We start from the raw sequence: 14,938 nt of genomic DNA, 5'->3' as shown, positions 1-14,938 counted from the left end.
AGTCCACGCGCATGCGCACATGGGGTATTTGCCCTCTCGAGTACGGAAAAAAAATTCGCGAGGCGCTGCCCTGCATGGTCTCATCATGGACCCTACTAGTAGTAGGGTCCATAGGGTTAGGGTCCATGGTCTCATGGACATGGTGAACTCACAAGAAGTATAAACACCAATTTAGTTCCAAAATTTCAAAAATTTTCATTTTATTTTGAAGGAGGTGAAAAAACCTCACCAGAATAGGGGGAAAAGAGGCAAAGAAATAAAAGAGGAAAAAATGGAAGAAGAAGAATAAGAACAACAAATCAACAATTAAAAAAACAACAACAAAAAACAGAGGGATATGAACAGGTCCGCCTGCTTACTTCAATTTTTGCCTACTCATATTTCTTCCTCGATTTGTTTTGTAATGCTTTGTACTGCAATTTAAATCCCCGCCATTCATGTGAAAATTACGTTAAAAAACCCAATTGATGGGGAGAGAGGAAGGGAGGGGGGGGGGGGGGGCGGAAAATTTGAAAAGTAGGCCAACCATGACAACCCAATGTTTAAGCTTTAAAGTGCTTTAGAATGCAATATTTCACTATTCAAAAATGGAATTTTTGGGTCGCTCAGTCGCTACGCTCTCTCGCATTATTATTAGGCTTTAAACTGTTAAAACGAATGTATTTGTACATATACCCCTCGCCCTGGTATGCATGGGTCGGCGGAGCGACTCATAAAGTTGGAGGGGGCACCAACAAAAGGGCACTCTCTTGAAAATGTGTTCAAAGGGAAATCTCAAAGCGAAAATAAACAATTTTTTAGACATTGGTATATATACCCCTACATTTTTGATAACATTGTCAGTGATGATTTCAATATTTTTTCTCGTTATACATCATACAAGATATTTCCTATGCATCATACTTTGAAGTTGGGTGTGATGGTATTAAAATTCATTTGCGAGCGAGCGAAGTAAGCGAGGAAAATGTTTTTGATTTGTGAGGTCGCAGTGCAAAAAATTACATCTCTTAAAGAGGAAAAATGCCTATTGATATTTACAAGGCTTTATAGGACTATATATACATTTATATGTATTTCTAAACGTGAAAAGGTAAAACGGAATGTTTGTATCAATTTAAGTCAGAAAGAGAAGGGGGGTTGGTATGGTTGATTTGATTTTGAAAGCTAATTCTCTTAGATTGTCTTGGATATATAGGTTTTTTAATGCAGATGATGCAATGTGGAAGACATTATTTTCACTTTGGACTGAGTTGGCGGGATGCCGTTATGTATACAATATAAATGTCATATTAAACACATGAAAATGATATGTAACAAAAGAAATTTACCAATGTTTTATATGGATTTGCTTTGCACATGGTCAGAAATTCGATATGTAAATAAATTTGAAGTAAAAGATATTCCCAATGAAATACTTTGGATTAATAGTAATATTGTAATTGATAATAAACCTCTTTATTTCCCGTCGTGGATAAAAAGAAGGAATTTTTCAAATCAAACATGTTGTAAATCAAGATACATGGATAGATAACTCTCTATTCAATAACCATTTTGATGTACCGAATCTGTTGTTTTTAATGTCAAAGTTAAAAAAAGGATTCCCAAAATATTGGTCACAAAATTTACGTTTAAACAAAGCTTCAAGTCTCAATGAAACTATGTACATTGAGACAACTTTAGAAGTTATAAACGTTGAATTTACTACGGCGAAAAGTTATTATAATTTAATGCTAGAAAAGAAAAAAGAGAAAGTTGGTTTCCATTTCTGGCAAAATATTTTAGGCCTACCAGAAACATTTGATTGGAAAGATGTATTTCAGTTCAAATTTACTAAGATAAGAGACAATAATATCAAACAATATAATTTCACATTAATTCATAGGATATTGCCCTTTAAAGACAATCTCTTTAAATGGAAAATCGTACAGTCTAACGAATGTGAAATTAGTCGTAAAAAAGAAACTGTTGCACATTTTATATTTCGTTGCAAGAAATTAAGAGTTTTCTGGAAAATTATCTCAAGAATGATATATTTCATCTTTAAAATAGAATTTGAAATTGATATGAAAACGTTATTGATTGGATATAAAATAGATAACAGAAAATTTACTTTACTTCATTTTTTGATAAATTATGCTCAACTGGTAATATGCAAGGATTACGTAAAACGGAAGTACCAACCAATCCAAAGAGGTTAATGTATTATTTTATTTCATCATTGAAATGTTATTTGAAATACAAAAAAATATAAGATACTTCAATAATGAAGAAGTTAAGAAGTTTTAGAAATGTTACAATGATCATTTTAAGAAATTATGTTGATCTTGTATATAATTCACATGTTTCATTTTACTTGTTTGTAAATAGTCTATATGTATTTTGAAATGGAATAATAAAGTCCATCTGAAGAGGTAAAGAGAACAACAACAAAAATAAAGAGGAAAAAAAATCTAATCCTGATGGGGTTTTCAGCACATTATCATAACGTAAGACTGAAAATGCCTTTGATAAGCAACATAGGCTAATTATATTATCTATATGATGCGAGCGAGCTTTGGAGAAAATTTAATGATGATGGGAAAACGGGACACTTATCGAAAGGGATAAGACATTTAGAAAGTTTTAGAAAGGGTTATTATCAAAGATGAAAATGGGGCACTTCTTACACCTAAAAAAGAGGCGTAAAAGGGGCATCCATCAGATTTTGATAGGGGCATTTATATATAAGAATGAAAAGTTGGAACTTGTAATAAAGGAAAATGTGCATTTGTTGAAAGAAAATAAACGGGGTGGTAATTACGAGAGCGGAAGAGGTACTTGATAGAATGGGAAATTGACACTTATTACACTTGTCGAAGTAAAAGGGGCACGCGTAAAAATAAAAGGGCATTTTTCAGAGGTGAAAAGGGGAAGGGGCACTTTTCCTATGTGAACAGGGGCACTTTTGGGGTAGGCCTACTTGAAAAAGTGGTGGGGGCACTGTGACCCCCTGCACCCCCGGGAGCGCCGCCTTTGCTGATATGCTAGTGTCAGTGACTTTTAAATAACAATTTTATGTTACAAAAACTTTTAATCTATATCGTAAAATTTGAAAGAGATTGACATTTCAGCTACATGTACTAGTATACGGTTTTGAAAATAAGGGGCGCTCTCACGAGTATGTATTGTGTCAACGTTGAACAATATTATGAAGTCGTTTTTTCCCCCAATATTTTGTTAATGGGGTTTATGCATGGGAGTGAGAAGCTCTCACTTTGAAATACATTAATTAGAGGAGTTACTTTTCGATTCTATTGACCAGGGGCGTAGACAACGGGGGGGGGGGGGGGGGATGAGGGGGATGGCATGTACAATCATCCCCCCCCCCCCCAGGTTTTTGGGAATGATATTTGCTTACTTAATAAGTCATAATGATGATAATAATAGTAATAATAATAATGATAACAATTATAATATTAATAATAATAATAATTATGATGATGATAATAATAATCCTCATCATTATTGTAATTGTGTTTATTGTTATTAGCCGCATTCACACGGTGAAAGCCAATTCAGACGGTAAAAAAAAGAAAATCTTACAAGTATTTTGTGGTTATCTTGTGGTTTGGAAACCAAAAGATAACCACGAGTTTTGCGTGTTCAAATGGGGCAAACCACAAGATAACCACAAGATACCTCTAAGATTGCAAACCACAAGATAACCACAAGATAACCACAAGATTGGCTTTTAACGTGTGAAAGAAGCTATTGGAAATCAGGGATGCGGATTACGAGCGTACGCCGTGTTATGTGCGCATTACGTGCGGGGAGAGAAGGAACGCGCTATGGCAGTTAACTAGAAAACAAAAACACGTGGTGAGTCCGCTCAGCAGGAGGCCTTGTCTTCCTTAACTTTTTAAGGGGGAAATATATGTGAGTGTGTCACTTACATAATTCACAGCGTGAATTGATTTTAGGATTCTAGGATGGCTTCTTTTTTCAAGCACAATGAGAAAGAAGAACATGATGACGAACAGCCGTCTACATCAAAATCGGATGATGTCGGAGATAGGCTTGTTCTTCCTGAAGTTCAACCAGAAGAAAGTGCCGTTGAGGGTGATGGAGCATCTAAGGCGAAAGATGATGATGAAGCTGATGCCGGTTTTGACGACTGGGTTAGCCCCAATCACCCCCTACTTCTTCCATTCCCGTAGTAGAAACTAAAACGCAGAAAATTCTGTTTCAAGCCAAATGGTACCAAAGCTACCCCTGGATCCATTACGAACCCTCCCTGAAACGGGTACTGTGTTTCTACTGTGCACAGGCAGAAAAATGCGGACTCTTGAAATTGGCCAAGAACAAAGAACCAGCATTTGTTTCAGTCGGCTTTTGTAACTGGAAAAAGGCATCACCCAGATTTGAGAGCCACCAGGCTTCAAATTGTCACAGAGTCGCAAAGGCAGCGATTTCCTTGAAACCTGAGGCTAAAATCGATGTCAAAATGGACGCAATTTAAACCGCCGTCAACAGCAGGAAACAGCTCAACGAGCACTGATGAAGGTCTTCAAGAGCTTGCGATTCCTTCTGCGACAGGGTCTGTCATTTAGAGGCCACACAGCTGAGGAGGGAAACTTCCAACAGTTGCTGAGCGTCTTCCGCGATGATGATGAAGGACTTGACAGATATCTCAAGCGGTCAATCAGCTTCACATCTCCACAGGCCCAAGAAGAGATGATCCAGATGTTCGGTGCAGACATCACTTGCGGCACAGATTGCGAAAGATGGACCGTTCGGAGTAATGGTTGATGGGACACAGGACATCACTGGAGTCGAACAAGAAGCTATCTGCTTCCGCCACGTTGATGACAATCTGGATGTACATGAAGAGTTTGTGGGACTGTATGAGCTGCCGTCCACATCTGAGGAAATGATCTCGAAAATGATTTTCGATGTAATCACCCGCCTGTCACTGTCGACTGACAATTTGAGAGCCCAAACATTATGATGGGGCAGCCAACATGCTGGGCCAGTACAAAGGATGCCAAGCCAAAGTGAAGGAGCGCCAACCCCTCGCACTGAACTTTCACTGTGCATCACACGTTGCTAATCTCATTATGCAGCATGCAGTCTCCGATTGCCCCGCAGTTCGAGATGCCATCCAATGGGTTCATGAGCTTGGTGTTCTCTTCAAGAGATCCGGGAAGTTTAAGGTGAGTACATACCTCATGGTACATGAATTCACAATTAATCTCATTCGTGCCTCATTCAGATTCATGAAGTTATGCTGAGTATAATGTAGGTACCTTATATTTTATATATTAGTTTATCACATATTATATGAAATATTAATTATTTTTTACTATAAAACATAATAAAATATTACACCGTTCGTCTTAACCTATACAGGGCATCTTCCAGGACATTGCACAAGACAGCCTCTCCGATGATCAGCCGGTAAAGCCCTCTACCATATTCGCCCCCTTTGTCCGACCCGATGGCTCTGTAGGTCGCCTGCAATTCTCTCCGTCAAAGACAACTACGAGCCTGTTCTGGAAAGCCTAAGGGAAATGGCGTCATCAGGCATCTCGGAATCAGCGGTGAAGGCGAACGGTCTTCTTGATCGCTTTGAGAAAGGAGCGACGTACCTGAGCCTAGAGATGGTGACCAAGCCAATCGTTGCCCTTGAACAGCTGAATCGGTCCTGACAATCCCGCTCCGCTATCGTTTCAGGTACGCTATTTCAAAAAGACTCTTTAATTTTGTAACTTAGTCTTTAAAACTAAATATTGTAAATGTATTCTCTTGGTTAGATTAAACCTCAGTATGCATATTTCATTGTGTGTCAAAAAAAAAAATCATAAGCCATGTAATGTTCTTTTGACACACACAGGTATGCTGGAAGCAGTCAAATTGACAAGGAGTCAGATGATGGCATGGAGAACAGATGAGGAATTCCACGATCTGTTCGAGAAAGCAGTGTCAAAAGCGGATGGCCTGGACCTGGATCCACTAAGTGTTCCAAGGAAAAGAAATCCACCCAGACGCCTCACAGGAACCGCCGCGCCATTCCACCCAACCAGCCCGGAACAACACTTCAGGCAGCAATACTTGGCATTCATTGACGCCATTATTGTACAAGTGGACGACAGGTACGACTCGTCACAGTGCAACCTCGCTGCCTACAAGGTTCTTGGAGATATGCTGATCTCAGGCAAGGCTCAGGCAAGGTTCTAGACGAGCTGCCATCAAGCAATATCCGGAACTACAAAAGGATGTGCTAGCAGTACAACTGGCTATGTACCGACAAACGACGGAGGCGAAGAGTGTGCAGGAGGCGAGAGAGGCGTACAAAGCCATGACACCAGAAGTCCGCAACCTCTTCCCCCAAGTAGCTACCCTCATGAAGTTGCTTCTCGTGTGTCCAGTAACCTCAAGCGAATGCGAGCGTAGCTTTTCCGCTCTAAGGAGACTCAAGACGTGGCTGAGAAGCACCATGACCCAGAAGAGGCTCAATGCAGTAGCTGTCTGTAACAGCCACCACCTCCTGCTTGACAACATATCCCTACAGCATCTTGTCAAGGAGTTTGCGGGCAGGAACGAAAAGAGGCGCAAGATATTTGGTTTCTAAGACACAAATTTGCAAGACTACAAAAGTAAAACTGACTAAGAGACCGATATGTTTGTTTGTTGAGCCATGAATGCTCCTTAAGTAAGTTTACCAACTTACCGCATGTCTCTATTATCTGATTAGCAACTGTTAATCAAGCTGTTTTGTTACTTTTGGTATGGGAATGAAGCAACAACTTTTTTCTTTTCATCGAGACTACTTTTCAGGCACGAACCTAGTACTAGCAATACCTTCTCGTATATTATATGTATTATATTTATTTATTTATTTATTAGTTTATATCAGATTATATTACAGGTATATGATATTCATACATATATATATATATATATATATACATTATATGCATTTATTTATTTATTTATTTATATATTTATATACACGTTATTTTCTCAAGTCGGTTTTTATTGAAATACATGTGTGGTCTGGCCCACTAGTGTTATAGGCATTATAAATTGTGTGCAAAATGCATCAGCGCAATCTAAAACAGAATAGAAAATGAATGTGATACAACAGTATACATAACAATTCATGACAGAGAGTACCATACTACTATCTTTATGACAAGTATTATTCAAACAAACATATATAATTATGTATAATCATGAATTGTTCAACTTCATGCTCCCACTATATGACTCTTGTTACACTAATACTGATATCAGGACTGACTGGTATACATTAGTTTGTTGTTAAGCTTGCATTAGCTACATCTTTTCTGTATTGTTAACGATTTATTTATTTTTGTTTTATTTAAGATGCACTTTGTTTTGTATTCATTTAAAGTATGTTGATTGATGCATGAAGACATAAGTTTGAAATGTTTAAAGAAGTTTGTTTCATGTAAAGCGCAGTGTGAATTTACCCTGTCTTGAAATGCGAGATAAAAGGAACCTATTAGTATTAGCATTATTATTTGTATATGTTAATGAGCCGCCAGCCAATATCCATCTATGGATACTATGCCTGTTTCTTTGAGGTAAAAAAAAGCATAGTATGTACGTATTCATTATGCTTTATAATGAACAGACACATTGTTCAAAGTTTAATCGTTATTTGTTTGTTGTTTATGTGTTCTATTCACAAATGGCCACAGAGGCTGTTTTCATTCATAACCACATACCCCTATCAAGACAACAAAGACTATACCTGCGTGTACACAGTTGACATTGTTTTTTTTTTTCTGAAGAGGTGTAACAGCAAAATTCACAGAGATAAATAAATACGTAGTGTGGTTCAATATGCAATACTATGTGTCAGTCCATTCTGTATTCGTATGCCACGGTGTGTAGATCTTGTCGATGTATGTCTGTCCATTCAAGGCGTTGTATGTGTGTGTGTGTGTGTGTGTGTGTGCGTGCGTGTGTGTTTGTGTGTGTGTGTGTGTGTGTGTGCGTGTGTGTGTGTGTGTGTGTGTGTGAGTGTGTGTGTGTGCGTGTGCACGCTTGTGTGTGTTATTTTACCTCATTAAGTATGCATCAGATTGCACGATTTCAAGTTCAAAATTGCAAAAGCTCCCTACCGTGGGAGGGGGGACACCCCCCTCCCACACCCTCCCCCCGCTCGGTCGCTTCGCTCCCTCACTAGCGTTGGCAGCCCAGTCATCCCCCCAGGTGTACGAACCTGTATACGCCACTGCTATTGACTTTCATGTCTTGTTATTCTTAGAGAGCCGAAGGAGGCTAAAATGCCAAAGACAGTTAATAAATGCATATTTTACTAATCAGTAGATTGGTCAGAATAAAAAACAAAACAAAGCAAAGGGAGATCAAGGATAGACCTATATTTTTTAATCCCCCTCTATAAATAAAAATGATAAATACATATAGGCCTTTCGATTTTCAATTATGACCCGGCCTACTTGAATATTAATTGTCAGAAAAGTTGAGGAGATGGAGAGTAGTGAGTGAGAGAGAAAAAGAGGAAATAGAGATAGAAAGAAAGAGGAGGGGAGGGAGGGAGAGGGAGATAAGGGAGAGAGAAAGGGAGAGAGAGAGAGAGAGAGAGAGAGAGAGAGAGAGAGAGAGAGAGAGAGAAGGGGGGGGGGGCTGATAGGTCGAGAGCTATTGAGAAATATTAGTTATTCTATTCTGCAGACGCACTATTAATTTCACAGGGCCAAAGACAAGAAATATTTTTATAAATAATGACAATTCAAAAATCTCCCTGATGATTTGATTAATGTTATTAATGAAAAATCCAGTGCACTGTATTCGAATGATCAGATGGAGAGGAAATCAAATGACCACCAAGCGATGAAATAAAAACGGATGGTAGTTAGACTAATACCAAACAACAACAACAACAACTACGGCCATAATCACCTGACGTTGAGCATTCATTGTTGTACAACAACGTTATTTACCTGGCCGAATGGGAAAATTTAGAAAGGTAAGTTTGAAATACTGGTTTTAACTCTAGATTTTGACTAACTGCTACCTTCGCAAGGAGAATATGAGTATGACATAGCAAGAGAAGGTAGTTTGCTGTTGACACAACTCTTTCGGAGACTTCAGTACATGTAAATATTCAGCAAGCACGGCTCACGCCATCGCCAGGAGCAGCGGGGCCGGGGACTTGTGGCCTACGCCTCCTAAGAGTCTTATCTAAGCTCGCACCGTGCACAATGAACTTTGCACCGACCGGGCCGTGTCCACAACATGCAACAAACATATACCTAGACCTAAGTCATGAAGAGTTGAAGACATTAGTTATTTGCAACACAAATCATTGCTATTTAGTAATTAATGCTGCTACTGTTGTGATCTAGATCTATATAGTACTTTAACATCACTGTTGTGTTGGTTTATGAATTCCTATTGTTATTAAAATATTAGGCCTACTCTCGAACACTTTTTTTTTTTGTTTTAATTAAATCAAGATATTAGTATTTGTATGATTTGTTGTTGTTATACTCATCATGTTCATACTCGGCTCTTTTCCCTATCTATATGTAACATATGTTTTATGGACCTCTGCCTTGTGCAGCTGAGTCTGAAATAAAGTTCTGAATTGAATTGAATTGAATTGAATTGAAGGGACAAAATCCTGTACAATGTAGACCTGCATCTAGTTATTCTGCTGGCTCTGTAAGGATTTTAAGAAATCAGAAAATATACATTTGTATAATCACCTCAATAAAATCTACAAGACTTTTAAAGCTTATTCTAAACTAGGTCTACTAAAGATGTCCAACTACTAGACCTTACATGTACATTTTTTGTACAAGGAAGTGTCAAAATGTGCTCGTATTTTGTATTTACATGTACATGTACTGTCAGACCTGTGTATCGTAGAAGAGATCTTCTTCTTCTTCCTGTTGAGTACCAGCCTCTTAAATGGACTATTTTTATAAGCTAATGAGATTGAAAGAGAAAATGTTGAGTGTGTGTGCTTGTGATTGGATTTACATTTACACAATGTAGATGTGTATCAATCAGATATGATTACAGTAACACCTGAATTATTTGGTCCACAATAAGAGATAGAAAAAAGTGAAATGAGGCAATACAAGAAATTTTGTTTTCGTTTATTTTATCATTTTTATTTAATATTTAATTTTCTTTTATAATACCCACAAAAAATTAGGCCACTTTTTTTTTTACTTAACCCCCATCAAAGAATCGCCCTCTTTTAGAATGTAGGCTAGAGCTGTAATATAGATCAATTTTAGCAGGGGAACATGATACGTCTATGGAAATCTTCCATGATTACAGGAGTTTATTCCCATGTACAGGCATATACAGGCATACCCATCCCTGTCAATTTTTGTCAATTCATTATGTAACTCTGTTAATTTTATGGCCTTCGTAAACACAACATTTCCTATTTTACTGCGTACTCGATCAACACAGAAATTGCATGACAAGTTCTCTTTCTCACCTTAATAGTTACAGAAAGTAAAATCAGGTCAAATACGAAAACATACAAAACACAAACAAACACATTTAACATAGATCATGTTATGGTACAGAATGATGGTACAGAAAGACTTCCTTTTCAAGAGGCTTGCTTTCATTACTACTTGAAACTTCTGATTACAGAAAGTGAAATCAGAATAAATAATTGCACAGAAACTTGCAGTGTAACAGTCTTGCATAATCAGAAGAAAGTAAGGGCTTTAGATTAATATATAAGAAATTGAATTAAAGGTAAAGACCAGTTATGGTCATGCGATTGCATTGTGAAAGAAACGTTGTGGAATCGATCAGAAAAGGTTGATCATCTACATAATAATGTAGCATCTAGCATCTGCAAGGTTCTGGAATCATCAAAATGATAAGAAATTTGGCCCATTCTTCGTAAAGTTACAAGCACTATACACAGAAAGATGTATATGGGACTACCCTATATCTCTCACAGACCATGAGAGAAACAAATTTACCAAATATATGAATTAGTAGGCGGTTTCCCGGCAAATTTTGTATCATCATGTATTAGTCAAAACATATTCTTTCACATGATTGGTAATTAGAGCTTCCATTTCATTTTTTGAAATTGGGGCGTTTCCAAAACTGGTCTTTACCTTTAAACTCAGTACTGTACACAACAAAATACATGTATCACTCACAGTCACAGTAAATGTCTGCATAGTGAGGATACTTGGTCTTGTCTTGGTCGTGGTGAGTGGTATACTGTAGCTCTGGAAGCTTCGAAACAGCTCTAGGAAAACTGAAATGGAACTCCGGCAAATGAGAGGAAAAATTACATAAGAATCACTGCAGTAAAATATCAGTGGGTTTATGGCAAACCTAAAAGAAGTGCTCTCTGAAGCAATTTTTTTTTGGAACTAGTTATTATTGTTATTTATGACCTGCTTTCCTTAGTTACATTTTGTCAACTCAAAGGTTATTAAAGCACTCTTTTTATTGATCAATTATGAATCCATTACCGGTACTAGTAAATGGTGGTCCCTTTTGTGATAACTTCCTTCCACTAATGAACTTGCAAAATTTCTCATGACGTAGTTTTATCATGAACATGTGCTTCCCCATCACTTGTTGTGAAATTCATGGAAAGAGTTTGCTCATTGCTTTTAACAATACACAATTGTTTTCCACTAACAACCAAAATCCCACCCCAAATCTGTTGTTATAATACGCCACAACATTAAGTCATACTGCTCATGAGTCATGACATTAAAGGTACATGTACTATGTCCCTTTTGCAGCCAACCTCAAATTCTGTAGAACTTTGCAGGAATTATGAATATGTCATGTATGTCCTATCTGTGAAATTTAAACGTTAGCAGTGTCCTCATATTCAAATTATGCAAGGAAACCTGTTTACTTGATAGACTTCACTGTCGGACACTATTGAGTGCCTGACTGGCTTTTTTTTCTTCTTTGGTAATAACATACATGAAAAGAGTTGTAAAGGGTACATGAGCATTTGTCTACATCAATAACCCACTTCTTGTGATGGCCAAGATTAAACTGATTGAATCTTTGCGCAGCATAAAACGTATGACCAATCGGTACAAATGTCTGAAAATCAAGACTATTACTTTTGGGCTCTATAGCCCTAAAGTCGATTTGACAACTAATAGTTGTTATTTTCCCACTTGAAGACATTTTCAAGCCCCACCTTTTTTAGGGAAGTTCTAAATTAGTATTATCTTTCAAACGCAGTTGGAATTTAACTTTTTCATTTTTTTGGCCTGCAAATGGGACATACTTTAATTGCTGGTTTAAATAAGTGCTCCTAGATTATATAGTTGAATTCATACTAGTCTGCAACTAGTTTGCCAATTACTGTAGACCATGTTTGTAATGTAATCCAATTCAATGCACAAATCTTTGTTAAGTGCCTTTTATAAACTATTTCATTCACATGTTACAAATAATTGTATTTCAAAGTCAGAAATTGAATTACATCCATAAATCGTTGCTAGGTTGGACAAACATTATGGATTTTTCGAAACATGTAACAACACATTTATAATTTATAATTATAATACAATTATTTGTATTACAGGTGAATGAAATAATTTGTAAGAGGCACTTAACAAAGAATGTTCATTGAATCGGATAACATTACATAAATGGACTATTTTAAAAAGGAAATCTTGTAGTCATCATACGTACCCTTTTCATTTAATATTATAAAGTTTTATGAAAAAGGGCCCAGGTGTGTCCTAGCTTGTTCACCAAGCTAGGACACATGTTTGATGATGTCATTGGTGTCATTGGTTTGATGATGTCATTGCTAAATATAGATCAAGACTCAACCTTTAGAACTTTTGTTCAACATCACAATAGTCAGCACCATGTGATCCTGTACATGTAATTACAATGGGTAGTGTGTGGTATGACCGATCAGTAGACTTGTGTGTGTTTGTTTTTTGTTTTTATGGGGGAGGGAGGCAAGAAACTTCATGCACTTTCCGATAGTTTTTTCTCCTTCTCATGTTTAGAAAAGTTTCTTGTTTAGAAAGGAGAGAATATGATGCGTTAACATGTTTTGTCATATACGGGTGGCTCTTGAAAAACCTCTTTTGTCCTGTTCTCTCTCTCTCTCTCTCTCTCTCTCTCTCTTTCCAAAAGTGTTTTAATGTAATTACTGCATATACAGTATAGTGTACTTGAAGTTGTAATGTGGTCATGTCATCTGATAAGTGTGGTTATAAACCTCTCCTACCACAGAACATGAATGGATTCTCTGGCATTTTGTTTTATCAATTAAAATCAACCCAAGAACAACAATGTACCTTAATGGCTGATGTAAATCAATTTTGTTAAGAATTAACCATAAATTTGTGGAAAATAATATTGTGAAATTGGGTTAATTACAAACAACCATTAGGTAATCTTTTTTTCACTAAAGTTGAATGCCATTTCACCACACACTTTACGTTTTTGTACATTTATATACAGTGTATACTGGTATTTGTGTGTAGACTCTTGCCTCTACTTTGCACAGGAGCATTGTTCATTCATTGATTAATTTACTATAAAAAGCAAACGTTCCTGAGAGGTTGATATATTGTGCAAGGTTATTTCATAGATGGTACTGGCAGTTTTTCATCCTTACAGCTTCTCTTTTGTGTGATAGTAAGTGTCAAACCTGTAAGTTTCATGATATGAATAGTGTTGAAGAACTTGCTCGAATAACAAAATTTTAAGAATGTTGTTCACCGATATGATTTTAATCTTTTGTATTGTTGTTTGGATATTTTGTGGCATGAAACAAATCTCTACCTTTTCCAAACGTTGTGCAGTTTCTGGGAAAGTCAAGAAGTGATACAATATTGTTGAGTGTAAGAAAGATTAAAATGTTTACCATTAAACCAGACTCGTGTACATTTTTGCTGAAGAGCAAGTGCTTGGCAGCAGCCATTTTGCTGGTTGCCAAGAAACAAATCTTGACCTCTTGCGAAAGTTGTGATGCTTCATGCTTTTGGCAGTCGCTGAAAGTTGAGAGTAAGAAAACGTGGATTCAAATGTTTACTAACCAGACTCGTGTACATTTTTCCTTTCCTGCCTGCGTTACCCCACAATTTCAGATGGAATCGCTGAAGAGCAAGTGCTTGGCAGCGGCCATTTTGCTGGTTGCCATGGCAGCGCTGACGGAGGCCATCACACCAAAGGTCATCCAAGGCGTGGTTGAGGCTGAACGAAAGATGACACTAGGGGGCGTGCCAGGAAATGCCTCAAAGGAATGCGTTGACGCCATTGATATTCTATTTCTACCGACGTCGACTCAACTCAAGGAATATGGTACATGTATTTCTTTGTTTGGGTTGAATTGTACGGTTGTCCTATTATAATAATAGTGGATAGTTTTAGAGCGCATGTATCCACCACGCAAGGAGCTTGAGGTGCTCTTATATCAATATAACAACAATTATTTATAGAGCGCATGATAAATGATGTTTTTAAAATGTGAAACAGATTTCATATTAAAAAGTACTAAATACTAATCAAGGGTAAGAACAATTTAAAGATGATACGACAGGAGCAAATAACATCATATCAAAAGAAAGGTAAAAACAACTTAGGATAACTAAGTGATATAATATATCACATACAACTACAGAAAAACTAATATTATTAGTATTGGCAATGTAAATAATTTTACACTGTACTAAGTGTGACGGTAAAGGGGGGGGGGGGTATTAGATAGAGATATGAAATTAGAAAAAGTGGTGCCCGTCAGATATGTTGAAGATTATTACCCTGGCTCTAGCTAGGCTATTAATCTCGGGGCTCCCAGTATTTGAGGAATTCCTTCCCATTGGTATCCATTTATCACTCTGGTGGAGAGTGGCTCATGTAGATTTAGATAATGTCTTTTACAACATTTACTAATAATTTATTTTTTCTTCTC

At 37.1% G+C, this 14,938-nt stretch overlaps 2 protein-coding genes across 2 annotated transcripts in view; both read left to right on the top strand.

Moving 5' to 3' along the window:
* The first annotated feature begins 6,277 nt into the window (after nucleotides 1–6,277).
* Nucleotides 6,278–6,610, top strand: LOC105441262. The gene has a single exon (XM_011672209.1). It carries the CDS (start codon nucleotides 6,278–6,280, stop codon nucleotides 6,608–6,610), a length of 333 nt encoding a protein of 110 aa, XP_011670511.1.
* Nucleotides 6,611–8,906: 2,296 nt separating this feature from the next.
* The window catches only part of LOC100889196 (nose resistant to fluoxetine protein 6), a 33,337-nt gene continuing 27,305 nt past the window's right edge, over nucleotides 8,907–14,938 (top strand). The window contains exons 1-2 of the mRNA XM_030975633.1: nucleotides 8,907–9,001; nucleotides 14,115–14,328. Of these exons, the coding sequence (XP_030831493.1) occupies nucleotides 8,984–9,001; nucleotides 14,115–14,328 (232 nt within the window). The 5' untranslated portion in view covers nucleotides 8,907–8,983. The remainder of the gene's footprint in view (nucleotides 9,002–14,114; nucleotides 14,329–14,938) is intronic.

The sequence above is a fragment of the Strongylocentrotus purpuratus genome, unplaced genomic scaffold, assembly GCF_000002235.5.
Source record: "Strongylocentrotus purpuratus isolate Spur 01 unplaced genomic scaffold, Spur_5.0 spur5_scaffold_8, whole genome shotgun sequence".
NCBI classification, from domain to species: domain Eukaryota; kingdom Metazoa; phylum Echinodermata; class Echinoidea; order Camarodonta; family Strongylocentrotidae; genus Strongylocentrotus; species Strongylocentrotus purpuratus.
The sequence above is the reverse complement of the archived record's forward strand: the minus strand, read 5'-3'. Positions and strand labels throughout refer to the sequence as shown.